Genomic DNA, 18,719 nt, shown 5'->3' on the forward strand with positions numbered 1-18,719 from the left:
CCAAATTACATTGCGGACACACTCCTAAGTCTAAAATCACCCAACGAAGCTAATCAAATTATAAAAATCCAAATCTGAATTCGTTTACTCATAAGTCAACTTCCGGTTGACTTTTCTAACTTAGCTTTTTAACTAAGGGACTAAGTATTCATTTCACTCCAAAATTACTCCGGACCCAAACCTACCAACTCGATGTAACTCAACGCAGCTGAACAACACATAAAAAAGTAAAAATTGGAAAACAGGGCTATAACTCTCGGAATGACTGGCCGGGTCGTTACAAATTCAAATACTAAAACCTTGATCCACTACTGTACGGATAGCGTTTGCTGATGCGGTTTGAGTAGCAAATGGTGTAAAAGATACTAATACTAAATAAAAAATGATTAAAAAAAAGAAGAAGAAGATGTAGTCAAGTATGGGGGTTCTATCAATACTTTTAGTATTCTATGTTAAACATGAAAAGGAAAAAGGAAAGTTTAGTGTTAAAATTCACTCTCAACAAGGTGGGCAAGATAAGTTGATCACTTTGTAATTCCTAGACCACGATATGGAGCTAAAACACCCAAAGTCATTATGTAAAAACGAAAAGGAGCTAACTATGTGAAAGGCGTAACATTCACTCAAGCACTAATAAGGGCAAATCCAATTTTTCTATTCTTACTGAAAATTCAAAAGAATTAACAAGAATTGGTAGCAAAAAAAAAGGTGCCCAACCTTTTATTTCAACTTTTATATTCATATAACATCTAAGTATACATTAAGCAAGGATGCTAATGCTTAAATACGCTTTGCACGAAACCATAGGTTTAGCTGATAACTTTATTTAAGCAGTAGAAACGATCCAGGCCTAATTGTTCAAGCAGAACCCAACAAAAAAAAGAACTATAGCTAACACTATGTGAAGGATAAATCAGATATAATACATTAAATCAATTGAGATTAAAAAAAAATACCTTCAAATGATGTTTATCACATTCAACTTCCTCTGTGCTAACGTGCTTTCTCTTTTTGGGTTTAACAGCAACATTTTGTTGTATACCAGGCGCGTTTGCTATTTTTTTTCCTTTGTCTTTTATATACATTGCAATCAGCCCGTTTTTTCCTTTGATTGTCATGTCGAATATCTATTGCATGTGGTGAATTCGATCCCTTTAACACCGTAACTTCGAAATCAAAGTCATAATCGACATGAAGAGATGAAGATTTGACCACTGTAGCTTTAGATTTTGATTTCTTAGAGGTTGAATTTTTACCCATCTTTCAACTTGGAATGAATGCAGATATTCTCGGCGAAATTCTACTTCAGACTCTTGATATAGAGAAATAGTTGAAAAAGGATTAAGAAGAGACCATAACAGAATATTTATCAGAGAAGAAGAGAGAGATTTGGGGAATTTGAAAAATCTGGAATTTGGGGAAGATATAGAAGAATAGCATTAAAGAGGGAGAGAAGGGAATGTACTGAACGTTAGTTTTGATTTTGAATAAAAATACTTTTGGCTATGATATATCAATTAAAAAGAAGAAAAAGTTAAAATTGGGCTATAGGGTACCAATATCTAAAACTAAGGCTTTTTAATACCAATTCTCTTCCTAGATTGTTATACCATGCTATTTTTCCAATTTGATTGTACGAGTCATGTCACTTGCCATATGGGATGAGTTTGGGCCTAGGATGAAATAACAATGTGAAATTCAAAAATAGTCAGATTTACAACTGATAATTGAAAAATAACCACAGTTTTAAAAATAATCAAAAGTTTGCTACTTTTCATGTAAAGATAAATCTGAATAAAAATACTGTCCAAAATCTGAAAATATTCCAGCATAATATGGTGGAGTTTGAATTTTTTACATATGAACTTCTAGCATAATATATTGGAATTTTATAATGTGTTGGAGTTCCATCATAATATACTGGAAGTTTAAAAGCAGGAGCTCCATAATCCAACAAATTATGTTGGGAGTTTATACGCAGGAGCTCCATAATCCAGCATATTATGCTGGAACTTTTTGTGTTTTAGCAAAACAATGGCTATTTTTCAATGACATCGCAAACGCTGGCTATTTTTTAATTATCAGTCCGAAAACTAGCTAACCCGTGCTATTTTGACGAAATGACATCCGGAATGAATTCTAGGTTCGAGCCATCATATGAGCTTATTTTGTGTCTCAATAAAATTGAACTTTTATTTAATGGGATTTTTATATAAACAATCAGTCGAATTTATTGTTTACTTTTTTTAGTTGGTATATATGAATTATAAACTAATTATATAAGATTATACACATATAATACACAAATTTTACATCTCTCGGCTATCTTTAATTTAAGCGATTGGGCGGGCGACTATTTTGATTAATTCTTCTAATTTAAATCAATATACTTAGAGCCCGTTTGGACGTAAGAAATTTTTTTCTTTTTTCCAAAAAAAATTTCACTTTTTTTCGAAATTAGCGTTTGTTCATAAAATTTTTAATTTTCACTTGAAGATACATTTTGAAAATTTTCGAAAATTCGAAAAACTCCAAAAAAATATTTTTCAAAATTTTCACTCAAATCACTCACAAAACTTCAAGAACAACCCAAAATTATATTCATGTCCAAACACAACTTTAAATTTCAAATACCATTTTTACTTGAAAAATATTTTCCTCTATTTTGAAATTTTACAATTCTTATGTCCAAACGCCCACTTAGACTTAATTGAGGTGAAAACTTTTGCCAATATCTTATGAATTTAAGAATTGAGCCGATAGTTTATATGGACTACATTCAATAAAATTCAAATGTCTACATACATCTCCAATCTCCTAAATCTACTTTTTTAGCAATCGAAACTTGAATTGGACGTTAGATCAGCGATGGCGTTGAGCCAGAGGAGGTCCAATAGCTAAAGCCTGAATTTGTGGTGCTATGGAGCGACGATTGCTAGCTGAAATGGTTAATGTTAGTATATATATTAAATATCCCCTAGAGATAAATGATAGTCGCATTTGCATATCTTTTATATTTTCCTATGCACCAGAAAGGCAAAAACCATAGTCCATAAATATAGAAGCGGAGTAAGGATTTGAAGTTTATGAATTCTGAATTTACCATCAAACTAATAGTCCGTTTTAGTTACTGATATTCAATTAATTGTTAACATATATTTAATGAATTTCTAATACAAATACAATGTCTAAGCAAAATTAAAAAAAATTCACGGCAACTTTGCTATTTAACTTTTATCCAATTTTCAAAATTATTTAATATGTACCTAATTTTAGAAAACATCATACAGAACACGCTGCCGCCTCCTCTTATTTTTAGTTGCTGTAATGGTATATATATATATCATTACAAACTGAGATGATTGCAAAGGTAATTTTGCCTAAAGTTCAATTATGTAGGTGACCTCCCAGCTTTAGATAAAATTTGTAACTTTATACGGGTATATTTGATATGGTAAACTTGCAAAATATTATGAACTTAGGGCATAACATAAACAACGGCCCCAAAATCGGCTATATGTGCACTTTGCCCTGAGTAAAAGTTACTGTATTTGTCTGACTAATATGGTATGTCCGGCCCTGGTACATATGCAATACATGATTACCAATAAATCAAAGTATATAGAAGTTCATGTGACCTCCATATAATAATTGACGCGACAAGTTTGCATTCAATGAAAGTGATACGTAATAAGGCCGGTCCTTTTATATATATATATATAATTTCAACCTGTTTGTCATTCCGTAAAATAAAAGGTTTTGCAACTAAATTCGTGAATTCAAATATCGAAATTTCTTCTGCGAAAGTTTAGGTGCGAAAGTTGAAGCTATAATCATTATTCTGTCGAGTGTCAACCCAAAAGACGGTCAGTGATGGTTAGTCAACAGGTGAGAAAAATTAGAAAAACGATTTAAAAAACGGAAAATGGCCAGTCTGTCCCTGAAGTATCCGAATTAGTACAAAAATACCCTTCGTTCACCTGTTTGAATAAAAATATCCCTACCCTTTTTTTGGGCTCAACATTACTCTTTTTACTAATAGAAAATTTTAGAAAATAAAAAAATCTATATCTATATCTATCTATATCTATATTATATTAAAAGCACGAAGACCTTTAGTGAAATGTCGTTTGCCTTTTTTACCCTTCAAAATTAAAGTTTACACTAGATAAAATAGTCATTCAATTATTTTTCTAATATTTAGGAATATTTATTTAATTAATTCCCTACTATTTAGGAATAGTCATTTAATTAACTTCCTAATATCTAAGACTTTAAAATTAACTAAAATTTGACTTATTAGTAAATTTTTCCTTATTTTAATTATGTAGATTAATCCCACCAAAGTTTTTTGTCTTATAAACGTTTGTAGTTAACATTATGACTTAAGATAGTAGTCACTTTTTTTATTTTGACATTTTACTTAAACTGAGTAATTAATTAAGTTGATCTTATACCATTCAAACAATTTGTTTGTAAATTTTCCTCCTTATTCAACGTATATAGACATTAGGAATGAACATTTGATAAGGATTTCAATGTTAGTTTAATATTGATTTATCTCCTTTATTAATTATTTTATATTTTTAGATACAAATTCTGTTCACGATATTTTATTATTTATTTAATATTAAAAATTTTAAATCAACTAAAGCTTTAGTTATTAAATAACTCTTTATTTGAATTAGATAAAAAAATTCTAATATTTTAAATTTTGAATCAATTAAGATTTTACTTTAAATAAATTATTTACTTTTTGAAGTTTGTACCATAATTATAATACATTCCATGTTAAATGTTTTATTATTTAGGATTTTAAAATTAATTAAAATTTTATTTTTTAAAATTAATTAAAAATTTATTTTTTAAAATTTTTATATAATATTTAAAGCTACACTCAATAATTTTTCACTTGCAAACATCATCTATAAATGTATAGAATTTACTCAATAATTGTAAAATAACATATAATCAATAAATAATTTTCTATTGACGTATGCAAACTTGAAATAATAAAGATGAAATCTATTCTAAATGAGTTATTGTTAATTATTTTTCTTTTTCTTTTTACAAATATTCTAACAAATGATAACTCCGTATATTTTTATATATTAGTTTTAAATTATTGACTCAACAATAGTCATTTTAAAACTTAAATTTTTACTTATTAAATTTTATAGGAATTACAGGCAGGCCAACTCGTCGTGATAAAAGTAATTATTTTACTTGTTTGTTCGATATTAAGGCATAAAAATAACAAAAAATTTCATAAGATATTCTTACAAAACTTAAGTACTTTCATTGGGTTGGATTTGGGATCAACATATATACTTTTAGAAAGTTATATATTTTATTTTTATTAGAACTCAAAGATACTATTTAATATAATACTTATGTGAGTTTTTGAAAATTATTTACTTATTGATGTGGGGAATACGTGCAACGCGCGTACCCTAAGACTAGTACTATATTAAAAGCACGAAGGCCTTTAGCAAAATATCGTTCGTCTTTTTTACCCTTTAAAAATAAAGTTCGTTCTAGACAAAATAGTCATTTAATTATTATCCCATATTTAGTACTTTAAAATTGCCTAAATTTTTGGTTATTAAATCTTTTCCTATTTGAAATAGGTAGGAATTCCTAAAATATAGGAATTTAAAGTCAATTAAAATTCTACCTTACATAAATTTTTCCTTATTTGAATTATATATGTAACTTAATTATAATTCTTACATGTTACTTTCGTGGATGTATATTCCGTGGAATAAATAAATAAATGAAATTAAAGTAACTAACTGATCCTAGTGCTAATATTTAAAAGGGACGTAAAAGAAAGTCCATGAAAAATATAATTTTGATAAAAAAAATGGTGGAAGAATTAACAATAATTCATATTTAAGGTAAGAGGTAGGCATGAATTTATACTTTAAAGAGCAATTAGGACGTTCTTTTTGCTTTGAACGTACTCAAATTCTTTGTCCACTTTTATTGTCTAAATATTAAAAAATAATCAAATAAATTTTTTTTTAAAATGTGAAATCCATTTTAAACGGTAAAAAGATTGTTAACATTTTGCACAAAGGAATATAACTAGGAAAATGACGTATATAAGTAATTGGTCCCGAGTAAAAAAAGTACTTTAGAAAGAAATCGTAGGTAATATAAGATAACGATCGAGCTAAAACTTTATAAGAACTATTAATAATGATTGAGTTTGGATGCATGTGTGATTACAGAGATATCAATAGAATAGCGTGGATCAAACTCCTAAATATGATAATATCTATCATTTTGAAACTTGTAAATTTTTTAAATTTTTTTATATTATAACATAAATATGTCTTTTGAATATTTTTATATTATTTTTAAAAAATTATTTTCATTAACACGAAGGACATGCGCAACGCGTGTATGTTAAGACTAGTTATATTAAAAGCACGAAGGCCCTTAGCGAAATGTCGTTCGCCTTTTTTGCCCTTTAAAAATAGAGTTCACACTAAACAAAATAGTCAACAACAACAACCCCGTAAAATCCCACTAATGGGGTCTAGGGAGGGTAGTGTGTACGCAGACCTTACCCCTACCCCAAAGGAGTAGAGAGGTTGTTTCCGAAAGACCATCGGCTCAAGAAAACAAAAAGACAAAAGGACAAAAGGAGACAATATTAGTATCACCACAACAATCATAGGAAAAATAGGAACACCATGAAATGCAGAAGAAAGATGCAAAGCAAAAGCGATAGCTAGTAAATAGGACATGCACTAAAAAGCGAAGTAGTAAAATACAATATTGTCACTAGCTATCTTAAACAAAAACCCTACCTGGCTAGTCCCACAATGGTACGAAGTAAGTCAAGACACAACTACATCCTAACCTACAACTCTAATACTCGACCTCCACATCTTCCTATCAAGTGTCATGTCCTCGAAAATCTGGAGCCTCGCCATATCCTGTCTGATCACCTCTCCCCAATACTTCTTAGGCCACCCTCTACCTCTTCTCGTGCCCTCCATAACCAGCCGCTCACACCTCCGTACCAGAGCATCTGGGCTTCTCTTTTGAACATGTCCGAACTATCTAAGCCTCGCTTCCCGCATCTTGTCATCAATGGGAGCCACGTGAACCTTCTCCCGAATAACATCATTCCTAGTGTGCTCGCACATCCACCTCAACATCCTCATTTTTGCTACTTTCATCTTCTGGATATGTGAGTTCTTAACGGGCCAACACTCAGCCTCATACAACATGGATGGTCTAACCACCGCTTTATAGAACTTATCTTTGAGTATTGGTGGCACTCTCTTGTCACACATGACTCCAGATGCTAACCTCAACTTCATCCATCCTATCCCAATACGGTGTGTGACATCCTCGTCGATCTCCCCTCCCCCTGGATAACCGAACCAAGGTACTTGAAGCTGCCTCTACTCGGGATGACCTGTGATTTAAGCCTCACATCCACGCCTACTTCCCCTGGATCAGTGCTGAATTTACACTCCAGGTCATGCTCAGCTTAAAACCCTTAGACTCAAGAGCCTGTCTCCAAACCTCTAGCCTCTCGTTAACACCGGCTCGCGACTTATCAATCAGAACTATGTCATCGGCGAATAGCATGCACCATGGCACCTCCCCTTGAATATGGTGTGTTAACGCGTCGATCACCAGGGCGAATAAGAACGGACTGAGCGCAGAACCTTGGTATAACCCCATTACAACCAAAAAATGCTCAGAGTCGCTTCCTACTGTCCTAACCCGAGTCTTAGCCCCATCATACATGTCCTTAATCGCCATAATGTAGGGAACCGACACACCTTTTGCCTCCAGGCATCTCCAGAGAACTTCTCTAGGAACCTTATCATACGATTTCTCTAGGTCAATAAAGACCATGTGCATATCCTTCTTCCTCTCTCTGTACAGTTCCACCAACCTCCTAACAAGGTGTATAGCTTCTGTAGTCGAACGACCCGGCATGAACCCGAACTGGTTGTCGAATACAGACACTGTCATCCTCACCCTCACTTCAACCACCCTCTCTCACACTTTCATAGTATGACTCGGTAATTTGATACCTCTATAATTGTTTCAACTCTGGATATCACCTTTGTTCTTATACAATGGGACCACCGTACTCCATCTTCACTCATCCGGCATCCTCTTCGCCTTAAAAATAACATTAAACAACCTAATCAACCACTCCAAACCTGCTCTCCCCACACACTTTCAAAATTCCACCGGAATCTCGTCTGGCCCGGTCACTTTGCCCCTACTTATCTTACGCATTGCTCCCACGACCTCATCAACCTCGATACGCCTGCAGTACCCAAAGTCACAGTGACTCTCGGAATGCTCCAATTCGCCTAGCACAATATCCTGATCCCCTTCTTCATTCAGACGTTTATGAAAGTAAGTCTGTCATCTCCTCTTAATCTGGGCATCTTCCATTAAGACTCTACCATCTTCGTCCTTGATGCATCTCACTTGGTCCAAATCCCGATCCTTCCTCTCTCTCAACTTGGCCAGCCGGAATAACTTCTTCCCCCCACCTTTTTTTCCCAGTTCCTCGTACATGCGACCATAAGTCGCAGTCTTAGCCTCTGTGACCGCCAGCTTAGCCTCATTCCTATATATCTTATACCTATCCATGCATGCTCGCCTCTCCTCCTCATCTATGCTCCCCACTAACTTCAGGTACGCCGCCTTCTTAGCTTCCACTTTACCTTGAACCACTACATTCCACCACCAGTCTCCTTTGTGCCCACCAGAGACGCCTGTCGAGACTCCTAACACCTCTCCCGCAGCCTCCCTAATACAATCTGTTGTCGCTGACCACATAGTGCTTGCGTCACCACTGCTCCTCCAAGCTCCCATAGCCGACAACTGCCCCTCCAACTCTTGGGCTTTATCCTTAGTTAAAGCTCCCCACCTGATTCTTGGACTTTCTCGAGTAGACCTTTTCCTCCTCTTTAACATAATACCAACGTCCATCACCAACAGCCTATGTTGCGTCGCGAGTATCTTACCCGGAATCACCTTGCAATTCTTGCACAATCCTCTGTCACCTCTCCTGAGGAGGAGATAGTCAATCTGAGTCTTCCCCACCGCATTTTGAAAAGTAACCAAATGCCTCTCCCTATTTGGAAAGTTAGAGTTCGCAATCACCAACTCAAAAGCCTTAGCGAAGTCCAACAGCGATGTACCTCCTCCGTTTCTCTCCCCAAAACCGAAACCTCCATGCACCTCACCATAACCACATGCAGTCGACCCAATATGCCCATTGAAATCCCCTCCTATGAATAGCTTCTCAGTAGGCGGAACCTGACGCACAATCTCATCTAACCCCTCCCAGAAGTGTCGTTTAACCTCCTCATCTAGGCCCACATGCGGCGCACAGGCGCTAACGACGTTTAGGGTGCACTCTCCAACCACCAACTTAATAATCATCAATCTATCATTCACTCGTCTAACCTCGACCACAAACTCTCTGAGTTCCCTATCCACCAAGATGCCCACTTCATTCTTACTTTTCTGGACTCTTGAGTACCAAAGTTTATACCCGTCCGCGTCCTTTGCCCTCGACCCTACCCACCTAGTCTCCTGGACACATGCTATATTGACCCTCCTCTTCTGGAGGATCTTCGCCAACTCTATAGACTTACCCGTCAATGTAACTACGTTCCATGACCCAATTCTCAACCTACAGACACCCTTGTTCCCTTTACCTCCCTTGCCTCCCGCCCCCACCCCCTGTTTCCCCCAAGGACACCCCACTTTCCCCCCGAGGACATGACCTCACTTGACCATCCCAGACCACAGCCACTATACCTACGGCAGAGTAAGGGGAATCACTATCACACACAATATAACATACCAAACCAAAAGAAGACAAGTTGCAACTACAGGCACACTAATACGGTGAATAAACTAATACGAACTAAGCTGACAACAATTTAACTAACACAACAAAGGAAAACTGGAAAACGGGAGGTACCAACTCACACGAGTCTCAATTTAACTAACACAACAAAGGAAAACTGGAAAACGGGAGGTACCAACTCACACGAGTCCAATATTAACAAATAGCAAATTCTAAGGAAGAACAATAGAACCTAAAGTCACAACGAGTGCCGAGAAAGGTGTTGTCCACAGCAGCTATGTTTTGGAAGTTCCCGCCCGCTTCGCCCGAGGCTCGCTGAAAAATTGTCTCAGCCGCCGCTGCCGCTAGGCTAGGTCAGTGCGCCAGAAAATAGGGGAACGAGGTCACACTGAACAAAATAGTCATTTGACTATTTTTCTAATATTTGAAATTATTTATTTGGTTAATTTTTTAATATTTAGGAATAGTCAATTAATTATTTTCCTAATATTTAGAAATTTAATATTTGAATTTCCCTCCATTTTAGGAGTTCAATGACGTTCAATTCACACTAGGAAAGCTTATATCTTAGAGAATTAATTTAATTTTCCAATTCCTTGGTTAGGAAACTTTATTTCTTTTCAATTCCTTCACTAACAAAGTTTCGTATATTTCCAATCCCCTCAGTTGGAAAGTTTCCTTCTTTTTCAAACCCTTAAAAATATACTTTAAATAGTAATTTAGTTATTTCTTAATTTTATAGACTTTAAAATTAGATAAAATTTTGATTATTAAACCTTTCCTTGTTTAAAATATGTATCTCTTTATATAATGATATTAAATGCACTACATCTCTTTTTATAAACTACTTATATTTAGGAGTTTGAGATCATTAATGAATTTGCCATTTTTATTCTCAAACAAAGTTCAACGCTAAAGTCTTTATGAATGGAAATAAGTTTAAAGCCTCCGATCACCAAAGTATGCATTCTAAAAATCCTGCCAAATCTGGTGGCTTTGGGTTCACCTAAATACAAAATTCACCGACAGGAAAACTTTTCTTTTTCCATTGATTCCACCAAATGACTCAATGTAGTTTTTCAATTGCACGTCAAGTTCAAATGATACACCTAATTTTAGAGGAGAGAAAAATATTATTATTTCATCCTTATCATTTACTTTATGTATATCAAGTATATTCTATTAATTAATTTCAAAATAAAGAAGAATCGGGCAACTTCAATAACGTAATTGGAAGCATAAAAATCGCCACCATTTAATTTTGAACTTTATTAAAATAAGAAATGAAACTATAAATTACGTGTCAATCGGTAATTGAATACTCATTATCATTATGTAAATTTTTCCGTATATTTCGAAGTTTTTAATTAATTAAATTTATGGATTAAATCCTTCACTATTTGAATTGTATATAAATTTTTAATATTACATACATTACGAATTCTTTTCTTATTTAAATTATGCAAATTTTTATTTTATAACTCAAACATAATTTTAATATATATTTACATAATTATTTTAAATATATTAATTCATCGAGATGGGGTACACGCGCAAAGCGCGTACCCTAAGACTAGTTTTATTAATATCCACTTGTCGCCGTTTCATTGGCCTAACTTGAACTTCAATCAAAATATAATTAAAATCACTTGTAACCCGTCCGAATATAGACCCGCTCCGATTTTAAAACACAACTCTCTCTCTCTCTCTCTCTCTCTCTATCTATCTCTCTCTCTCTCTCTTTGCCTTCTTCTCCTCGTTGTTATTTGGGCGGAATCCACGATCCGTCGAAACTAGCAATAAACACAATAACCCATCTCACTAGCAAATTATGGATAGAAATTCTTTTTTTTACTAGATTTAGCATAGTAATCTAATCAAAAAAATTGAATTCATGATAACAAAAATGATTTCACAAGAAGAAAACAAATACTAGTGAAGAAAATATCTAAATAATTGCCAACTATTATTAATACATCATATGAACCCAGTGTGTATGAAATGTGATAATTGCACAATACTCGTTACAAAGAACAGAAAAGCTTACAAATTAATAGAGCAAATAGCGAAATAAATTAAATATAGAAATACACGTTACATAAACAGTAAAAAAGATTGAAAAAAATGCTCAAATTTTCGCAGAGGAATGACAAAAAATAATAAAGAAACCCACTAGAATTTTCAAATAAAAAATATAATGAAGAATACCTATTAAATAAACAAAAAGAATCTAAAATGTTTGCATAAAGAAGAATATGACACTTCCTTCCGTCTTCCATAAAAATTATTCTAATAAAGAACTCAATTTTGAATTTGTCTCATGAATAATTGTAAACATACACTCGTACAAAAATGCTCAATGGTGAAGAGACAGAGGTTAGAGAGAGAGTTATATTTTAAAATTTTGTCAGATCAATATCCGGGCGGGTTACGGGTGAGTTTAATTATAATTTGACTTAGGATTTACATTAGGCCAATGGGACAGTGACACGTGGAATTAATTAAATTTTCTTTTTTTTTCAAGAATTTTTTTATTAATAATAAGGGTAATGTTGAGCCAAAAAAATAACGGAAAGGACATTTTTATTTAAATAGGTGGACGGAGAGTTTTTTTGTACCAATTCCAATACTTTAGGGGTGATTTTGGCCCTTTCCGTTTAAAAAATTATTCTCCATACAGAAATAGACTAAGAGCTCGTTTGGACATAAGAAATTTTTTTCTTTTTTCAAAAAATTTTTACTTTTTTTCGAAATGAGCGTTTATTCGTAAAAATTCTAATTTTCACTTGAAGATGCATTTTGGAAATTTTCAAAAATTTGAAAAACTCCAAAAAGTTATTTTTCAAAATTTTTACTCACAAAACTTCAAAAACAACCCAAAATTATATTCATGTCCAAACACAATTCTAAATTTCAAATACCATTTTCACTTGCAAAAACTTTTTCCCCTATTTTAAAATTTTACAATTCTTATGTCCAAACGCCACTAAATAGACATACAAATTTGACCAAAAACATGTTGACCTGTTCAAATCTTAACAAAATTACTTGTACCGAACGACTTTTATATTTGACATTGACTCGTACTATTGGGGTGTGCGTGAACAAAGTCTTATAAGGAGTTGAATACTCTCAATGATTTGAGACTTTTTTAGAAAAATCATGCAGACTTCGCTCAAAACAAATAATATCACACCATATTAAATAATATTTTTGAACAGTTTTAATCCAAACACATAAAACAAGAAGACAAAAATGTAGATTGGCATGGCCTTTCGTTATAACCCATATAAGCACGTGGAACTGCACGAAAAAAATCATTAAAAAGATGAAATTTCACCTTGATATTCTAATTAGAATCTCAATTATTGACTCGGCATGATGGGAAACAAAGGATCAGAAACCACGCACATATTCTGTGAGCTTATCTAATCTGATCTTGTGCTGGGTTAGATCAGGTGTTGTTCTCTACGCTGATCTTGTGTGAGTTAAAGTTAAACTTAACAAGGAAAGAAAAGTAAAATCTCTGAACTTTTCTTAGTTGAAATTCTCTAGATTTTATTAGACATTTATGGAACTGTACTCTTTCAACTTGTACATACAATTGAAGGTATATCGAATAGATTCACATTCATTTGTATAAGAGATTTCTTCGTGTCGGTTTGTGAGTAGCACGAATACGTAAGTTCAAATTCGATAAGAAAAAGAGAATTTAGGTAATAGAGACGTTATACAGAAAACATTTGGTCAGACATTTTAAAGCAAGTGCGCTACTAGAGAATATTATTATCCCACCAATTGATTCCCAGGTTTTATCCAAAAAGGAATTAGATTCTGTCAATTTTCAATTTCAGAAATGCATAGAGTTGAGTCCACATACTCCAGTATATCAAAATCTTGTTCAGCACTCTCAAAATTATAGTCTGGTAACAAATACATTTTCGGACTTTATAGAGCGAGCCGTCGAATCAACCTCCAATACTTGCATCAGGTTAGGCCGCATATATCATACCTTTTGGGAACCCTTCCCCAGGATGCTCCATGCACCGGGCTGCCTTTAAATATCGACAAGACACAAAATCTTGATTATATGAAGAAAGTCCTTTGAAACTTAATAGACTAATGAAACGTTGATGTTTTCAGTTCCAGGCAGCAAATTACTTACCGTCGAATTATGGTAAACACTGAAAGATAGTCTAAAAGATATAGAAAGAGAGGTAAGGAAGGAGTGAAGTTCAAATGGCAACAACAATATTGAAGATTTCTCAAAGAAAATTATGTACACAAAACAAACGAAATGTACAGAAGATGTTTAGAGTAACATGCTTTTTTCTACTCTGTAGCTGCAATATTCTTTGGTTCTTTAGTTTCTGTCCGTCTTTTGTGCTAACATCCGAGAAGTTACAGTGTGAAAAATCATAATCAGCTTTAGCATCTTATTTGTATTATACACCATTCCTGTGCTTCCCATTCCATCAATTGCCCACTGAAATAATTGCAGTTCCAAGCAGTAGAGGCCCCTCTGTTAAAGCACAAACAAATGCAAAGTCGCATTTTAGAAGCCAGACGAACATATTGAAGTTAATAACAACTCTGTACTAGTATGGCTAATGCAATGTTATGTGAGTACATGTTAAGACACTTGAATTTTTATACGCCCTTATGTGTGACATGCCAAGATACTTGAATTTTTATACGCCGGTGTGTCCATGTGAAAACTTTTTATATGATCTAATCTTTGGTTTCACGTAAAAGTTAATCGCAAGCTTAAAAGAGAAAGTTAAGCCATAATTACTATGAACTTCTTTTTCGAAGCTTCATAATTGATGCAAGTGACAAAGTTAGCACAATAAACTTATATAAGTTTCCTCCTCGACTTTATTGAACATGAAAACAAGACCTTGTTATATTGATAATTGCCAAAGACTACCCAGTAAATGAGATGTTTGAAAATTTGAACTCTTGCAAGGAAAGAGTTAGAGCCAAACCTCCAAGACAAGTCATTCACAAGCAATTTTAGTGTCAAAGCTGCTAAGGCATATAGCAAATGCCTGGAATGCTGATAGTGGGTAGCGGTAATCCATTGTAAACACGTCCTTCCCTACTTTGCCAAACTGCAGAATAACCTTCTCGTGTTCTGGTCCAGCCACACCATTCTCTGGAGAAGCCACCAACTGAAAGTTCTTGACCGAGGCAACAGTTACGCGACCATGAAAGTTCAAACACCAGCACTGGAGCTGCTCATGCCATCTGGGAGCCTTATTTTTCAGAACAAGTGAACCTTCTCTCTGAGTTTCTAAAGGTCCAGATAAGGACTTCTCCATGCGATTTGATTTGGATCGAAGAAACCGAAGTGGAAGTGAGGAATCACTATTGCCCATTGGAAAATCAACCTGTGTTGGAGCTACACCTCCAGGTTTAATGGAAGAAGTGGGGATAGCATCCATTACACAATGCATTCTTCTCGGCCCCCTGCTAGTTACATAAGACGATTGACCTATCATTATCCACTGTCTAATACTAACCAATGTATTATTACCATTAATAATAATAATACTAATATTCCTAGCAGAGGATAGTTTCATACCTTTTTTTTTTGAGAACGAAACATATTTTATATATAAGATAAAGTAACCCTTATCATAAAGATTGTGCTAAGAGATTACAGAAAGTTACAAGACCCCCGAAAAGAGCAAAAACCTAGCCTTAAGAGGATAGTTTCATACATCTAGCAAAATTTAGTCCATAGTGCGAAGAAGAGCAATTAATTTGATTAGAAGTCTCTTCCAAACTTTTGTAAGAAAAGCAAAGCCTCACCTGGCTCCAAGTACATTCAACTCGTACGAAATATGAGCAACTTCATAGTTTCCAGAAGCAACTCTAGGATTCATTTGTTTTGACCCCACAAGCCTAGTGGAACGGCTCTTCACCATTTTCGCTCCAGCATAAGGTAGAATAGCATCATACACAGTGAACTTGGTTCCAAGGAAATTTGATCTAGCCAAAAAGAAAATGACTCGTTAAACACCATCTAAGCATTACCACTCACCCCATCAACACAAAAAGCAAGCCAAACCTTAGTTTCCCGATACAAGTTCCACCTCCCTTTGACATTTCATCCGCATCCAGTGATATAATGTAGTCAGTGCAGGTCGGCCTCCTGTATTTCCGAGCAGCAAGAAGAAACTTGCCATCATCAGCCAATGCTGCCACAATAAACAGATGGAAGAAAAATGTCAGATGATTCCAAACTTGAGGATACATTTCTAGCTGAACATAAATCATGCTTCCCTACACAACCAACTTGCTCGAAAAGATGAACTTCCATAAATTGAAGGCCCGGATTCTGGAAGGGGTATTATCACTTTAAGCCCGCGCCAGAAACTAGTTACATTCGGTAGCCGAAATAGTATATAAAATTGGTTATTATTTTGAGAGCGGCTATATAGTGTCATTTTCCCATTCTGAAACAGTGAATGCTCACCTTGAGTCAAACTGAGGTAAAGATGATATGTCTGTGTTGCCTGGTTTCGCTTTATAAAGCACTGAAGGAGTGTCTCTCGTGGACCAGGCTGCAAAATATAGGGAAATACTTTTAAAATAGATGAAACAAAGATAAAAGTAATAACAAACTTCATAATTGATATATGTAACTTCTTATTCGGACCTTTACAATTTCATTATACTTCATTCTTGTTTTCACTCGTGAGAGGGATGACTAACCATCCTTGTTTTCAAAATCTTGTTTTCACTCGTGAGAGGGATGACTAACCATCCTTGTTTTCAAAATCTTGTTTTCACAATAATTTTATCCGGTATGCGGATATGAAAATCATCATTTTTGCATAACAATAAAACTTGGAAGAAGTTGTTTAGAAAGAAGAAAAAGGTGATTAAGCATATAATTGTCGACAAGCTAGAACAGATACAAGAAAATGAACCAAAGAGTTGGCTAGTGCCTAACATATATCATTTCATCAGCTTCCAAATCGGCAAGCAAGCTCAGTTCAAGCCAAGCTAATCTTGAATTTCAATATATGTCCTTCAAATTAAGCTATAGAACAAATAACAAATCTAAGCCTTGAAGAAATGAAGCTGTATTTGTTTTAAAGGGTAAAACCACTAAAAGAAACAAGAAAACTCCAAATCAAATCAACACAATAAGCAACAAATTACTCCTAAAATATGACCACCTCAAATCTAATGCAAACCACAAAGAAAATAAACATAATTAACACATCCTTGATCAATTAAAGAGTGAGTTTCTTTTACCTGCTTAACTGAAATTGGGAAGGTTAATTTGCCAGAAACTTCAGGGGTCTTAACCAACTCCTTCACAATCTCTCTCCAGCTCCTACAAACTCCAGCACAAGCCACAACATTTTTTCTCAGAGGCCACTTAGATTCTGTATCCTCAATTCTCATTAGAACTTCTCTTAATAGCTCTGAAGGCAAATTAGCCCAATAGCTTTCTATAAACTCTTCATCAATCTCAATCCCTTCTGTTTCCTCTGCCACAGCTACCACTGAGCTGTGGCGAGATCTTGATTTAGACCCATAACCCCACTTCATTCCAACCCCAAAATATAAACAAAAAATGAAAATAAATTCTCAAACAAGCCTCACAAGCTCAAGAAAAACAGACCCATCAAACGAAATTTCGTAAATTTAAGACGGAAAATTCAAAATCTACAATTCAGAATGCAACTTAAATCTAGATCTGAAACCCAAGATTCACCAAACACCAAAAAGATAAAACTTTAATCACCAAACACCAAAAAGATATAATCTTTAGCACTCATCTATGTCTAAGCTCAAGACCCATCTTCAAAAAAAAAAAAACTGATATATGCATTAACACACAAAATTGAACCCAAAAAAACCAAGAAACCAGATGGGTTTTGAATGAAACTGAAAAAAATGAGGAATTGCTGAATCTTGAAGTGATAGGAATAAATAGAAATCAAAGAAGGTAATTTGGAAGGTGAAAATGAATAATAGTGGAGTATATATATGTGTTTAAGATTAGGTTTGTAGTAAGAAAAAGAGGTGGAGGAGGAAGAAATGAGGAAGTAGATGTGTGTAAACTGTAAAGAAGAAAATATGGAAACTACTGTATTTTTATTGTTTTCTGGAAAAAAGTACGATAAATACTGCTAAGTAGGGGATGTTGTCGAGAGAGTGATAGTGGATAGATAAGTGAATCATTGGGTGAATGGTCCCACACTTTCCTTTTTTTTTCCTGAGTATTGAGTATTTAGTAGGCGTTTGAAATTAAAAATTACTTACTATAATTTTTGAAAAAACAAAATTTATTTGAAGTTAAGTTGAAAATTTTGAAATTATGTTTGGATATAAATTTACTTGAAATGCTGCAGTTATGTAAGAGGGGAAAAAGTTTTGAAAATTTATTTTTGAAACTTTTTAAAAAACTTACAAAATATATAAACAAATATATTTTTGAAAATTACTCCATTCTTCAGTTTCTATTTTTTTAATATATAATTAACTTAAATTTTAAAAATGAAGTATGTGCGATTAGTTACTATTTAAAAGTTGGTGATAAGATGTAAACTACATGGAAATTTTCTAGTAATTGTTAATTACACGAGTTCACATTTTTCATGTGGTAATCTAAAGATATTAGGAGTTGGTTCAAATAAAATTCATTTATTATGAAAGATAATATTTTAGATAACTATAATTATTAAAACCACAACTATAACAAAAGTCTTTGTATGATAAGGACTCATAAATAATATGGATATGTAATTGGTTTGAACTGGATAATAATGGCGTATAAATACTCTTAGACTAAAATCGTACCAACTTCTTTTTATTAAAC

At 33.9% G+C, this 18,719-nt stretch overlaps 2 protein-coding genes across 3 annotated transcripts in view; both read right to left on the minus strand.

Moving 5' to 3' along the window:
- LOC138898578 (uncharacterized) overlaps positions 1-9,441 on the minus strand; it is a 32,614-nt gene extending 23,173 nt beyond the window's left edge. Inside the window, exons 1-2 of the mRNA XM_070184655.1 lie at positions 8,479-9,441; positions 7,812-7,980 (exon numbers count right to left, since the gene is read on the minus strand). Coding sequence (XP_070040756.1) covers positions 7,812-7,980; positions 8,479-9,441 — 1,132 coding nt within the window. The remainder of the gene's footprint in view (positions 1-7,811; positions 7,981-8,478) is intronic.
- Positions 9,442-14,103: 4,662 nt separating this feature from the next.
- LOC104115950 (tubby-like F-box protein 3) lies at positions 14,104-18,014 on the minus strand. Of its 2 annotated transcripts, none has more exons than XM_009626704.4 (6): positions 17,147-18,014; positions 16,359-16,446; positions 15,951-16,080; positions 15,692-15,871; positions 14,863-15,346; positions 14,104-14,396 (listed from the first exon to the last, which is right to left on the minus strand). In XM_009626704.4, the coding sequence occupies exons 1-5, from the start codon at positions 17,444-17,446 to the stop codon at positions 14,875-14,877; spliced, it is 1,170 nt and encodes a 389-aa protein (XP_009624999.1). In that variant the 5' UTR covers positions 17,447-18,014; the 3' UTR covers positions 14,104-14,396; positions 14,863-14,874. The 2 variants fall into 2 exon arrangements, with proteins under 2 accessions (XP_009624999.1, XP_009624993.1); XM_009626698.4 differs by having other exon boundaries at positions 14,863-15,349; positions 17,147-17,983.
- Positions 18,015-18,719: the final 705 nt, after the last annotated feature.

This window comes from Nicotiana tomentosiformis, chromosome 9 (assembly GCF_000390325.3).
Source record: "Nicotiana tomentosiformis chromosome 9, ASM39032v3, whole genome shotgun sequence".
In the NCBI taxonomy this organism is placed as follows: Eukaryota; Viridiplantae; Streptophyta; class Magnoliopsida; order Solanales; family Solanaceae; genus Nicotiana; species Nicotiana tomentosiformis.

What these genes read in the sequence shown, in the direction of transcription:
- LOC104115950 (XM_009626698.4), bottom strand. Translation starts at nt 17,446, where the DNA reads ATGAAGTGGGGTTATGGGTCTAAATCAAGATCTCGCCACAGCTCAGTG. An exon ending in TCCCAATTTCAGTTAAGCAG is followed by an intron (nt 16,447 to 17,146) that starts GTAAAAGAAACT and finishes TATATTTTGCAG; the next exon opens with CCTGGTCCACGAGAGACACT. An exon ending in ACTTGTATCGGGAAACTAAG is followed by an intron (nt 15,872 to 15,950) that starts GTTTGGCTTGCT and finishes CTTTTTGGCTAG; the next exon opens with ATCAAATTTCCTTGGAACCA.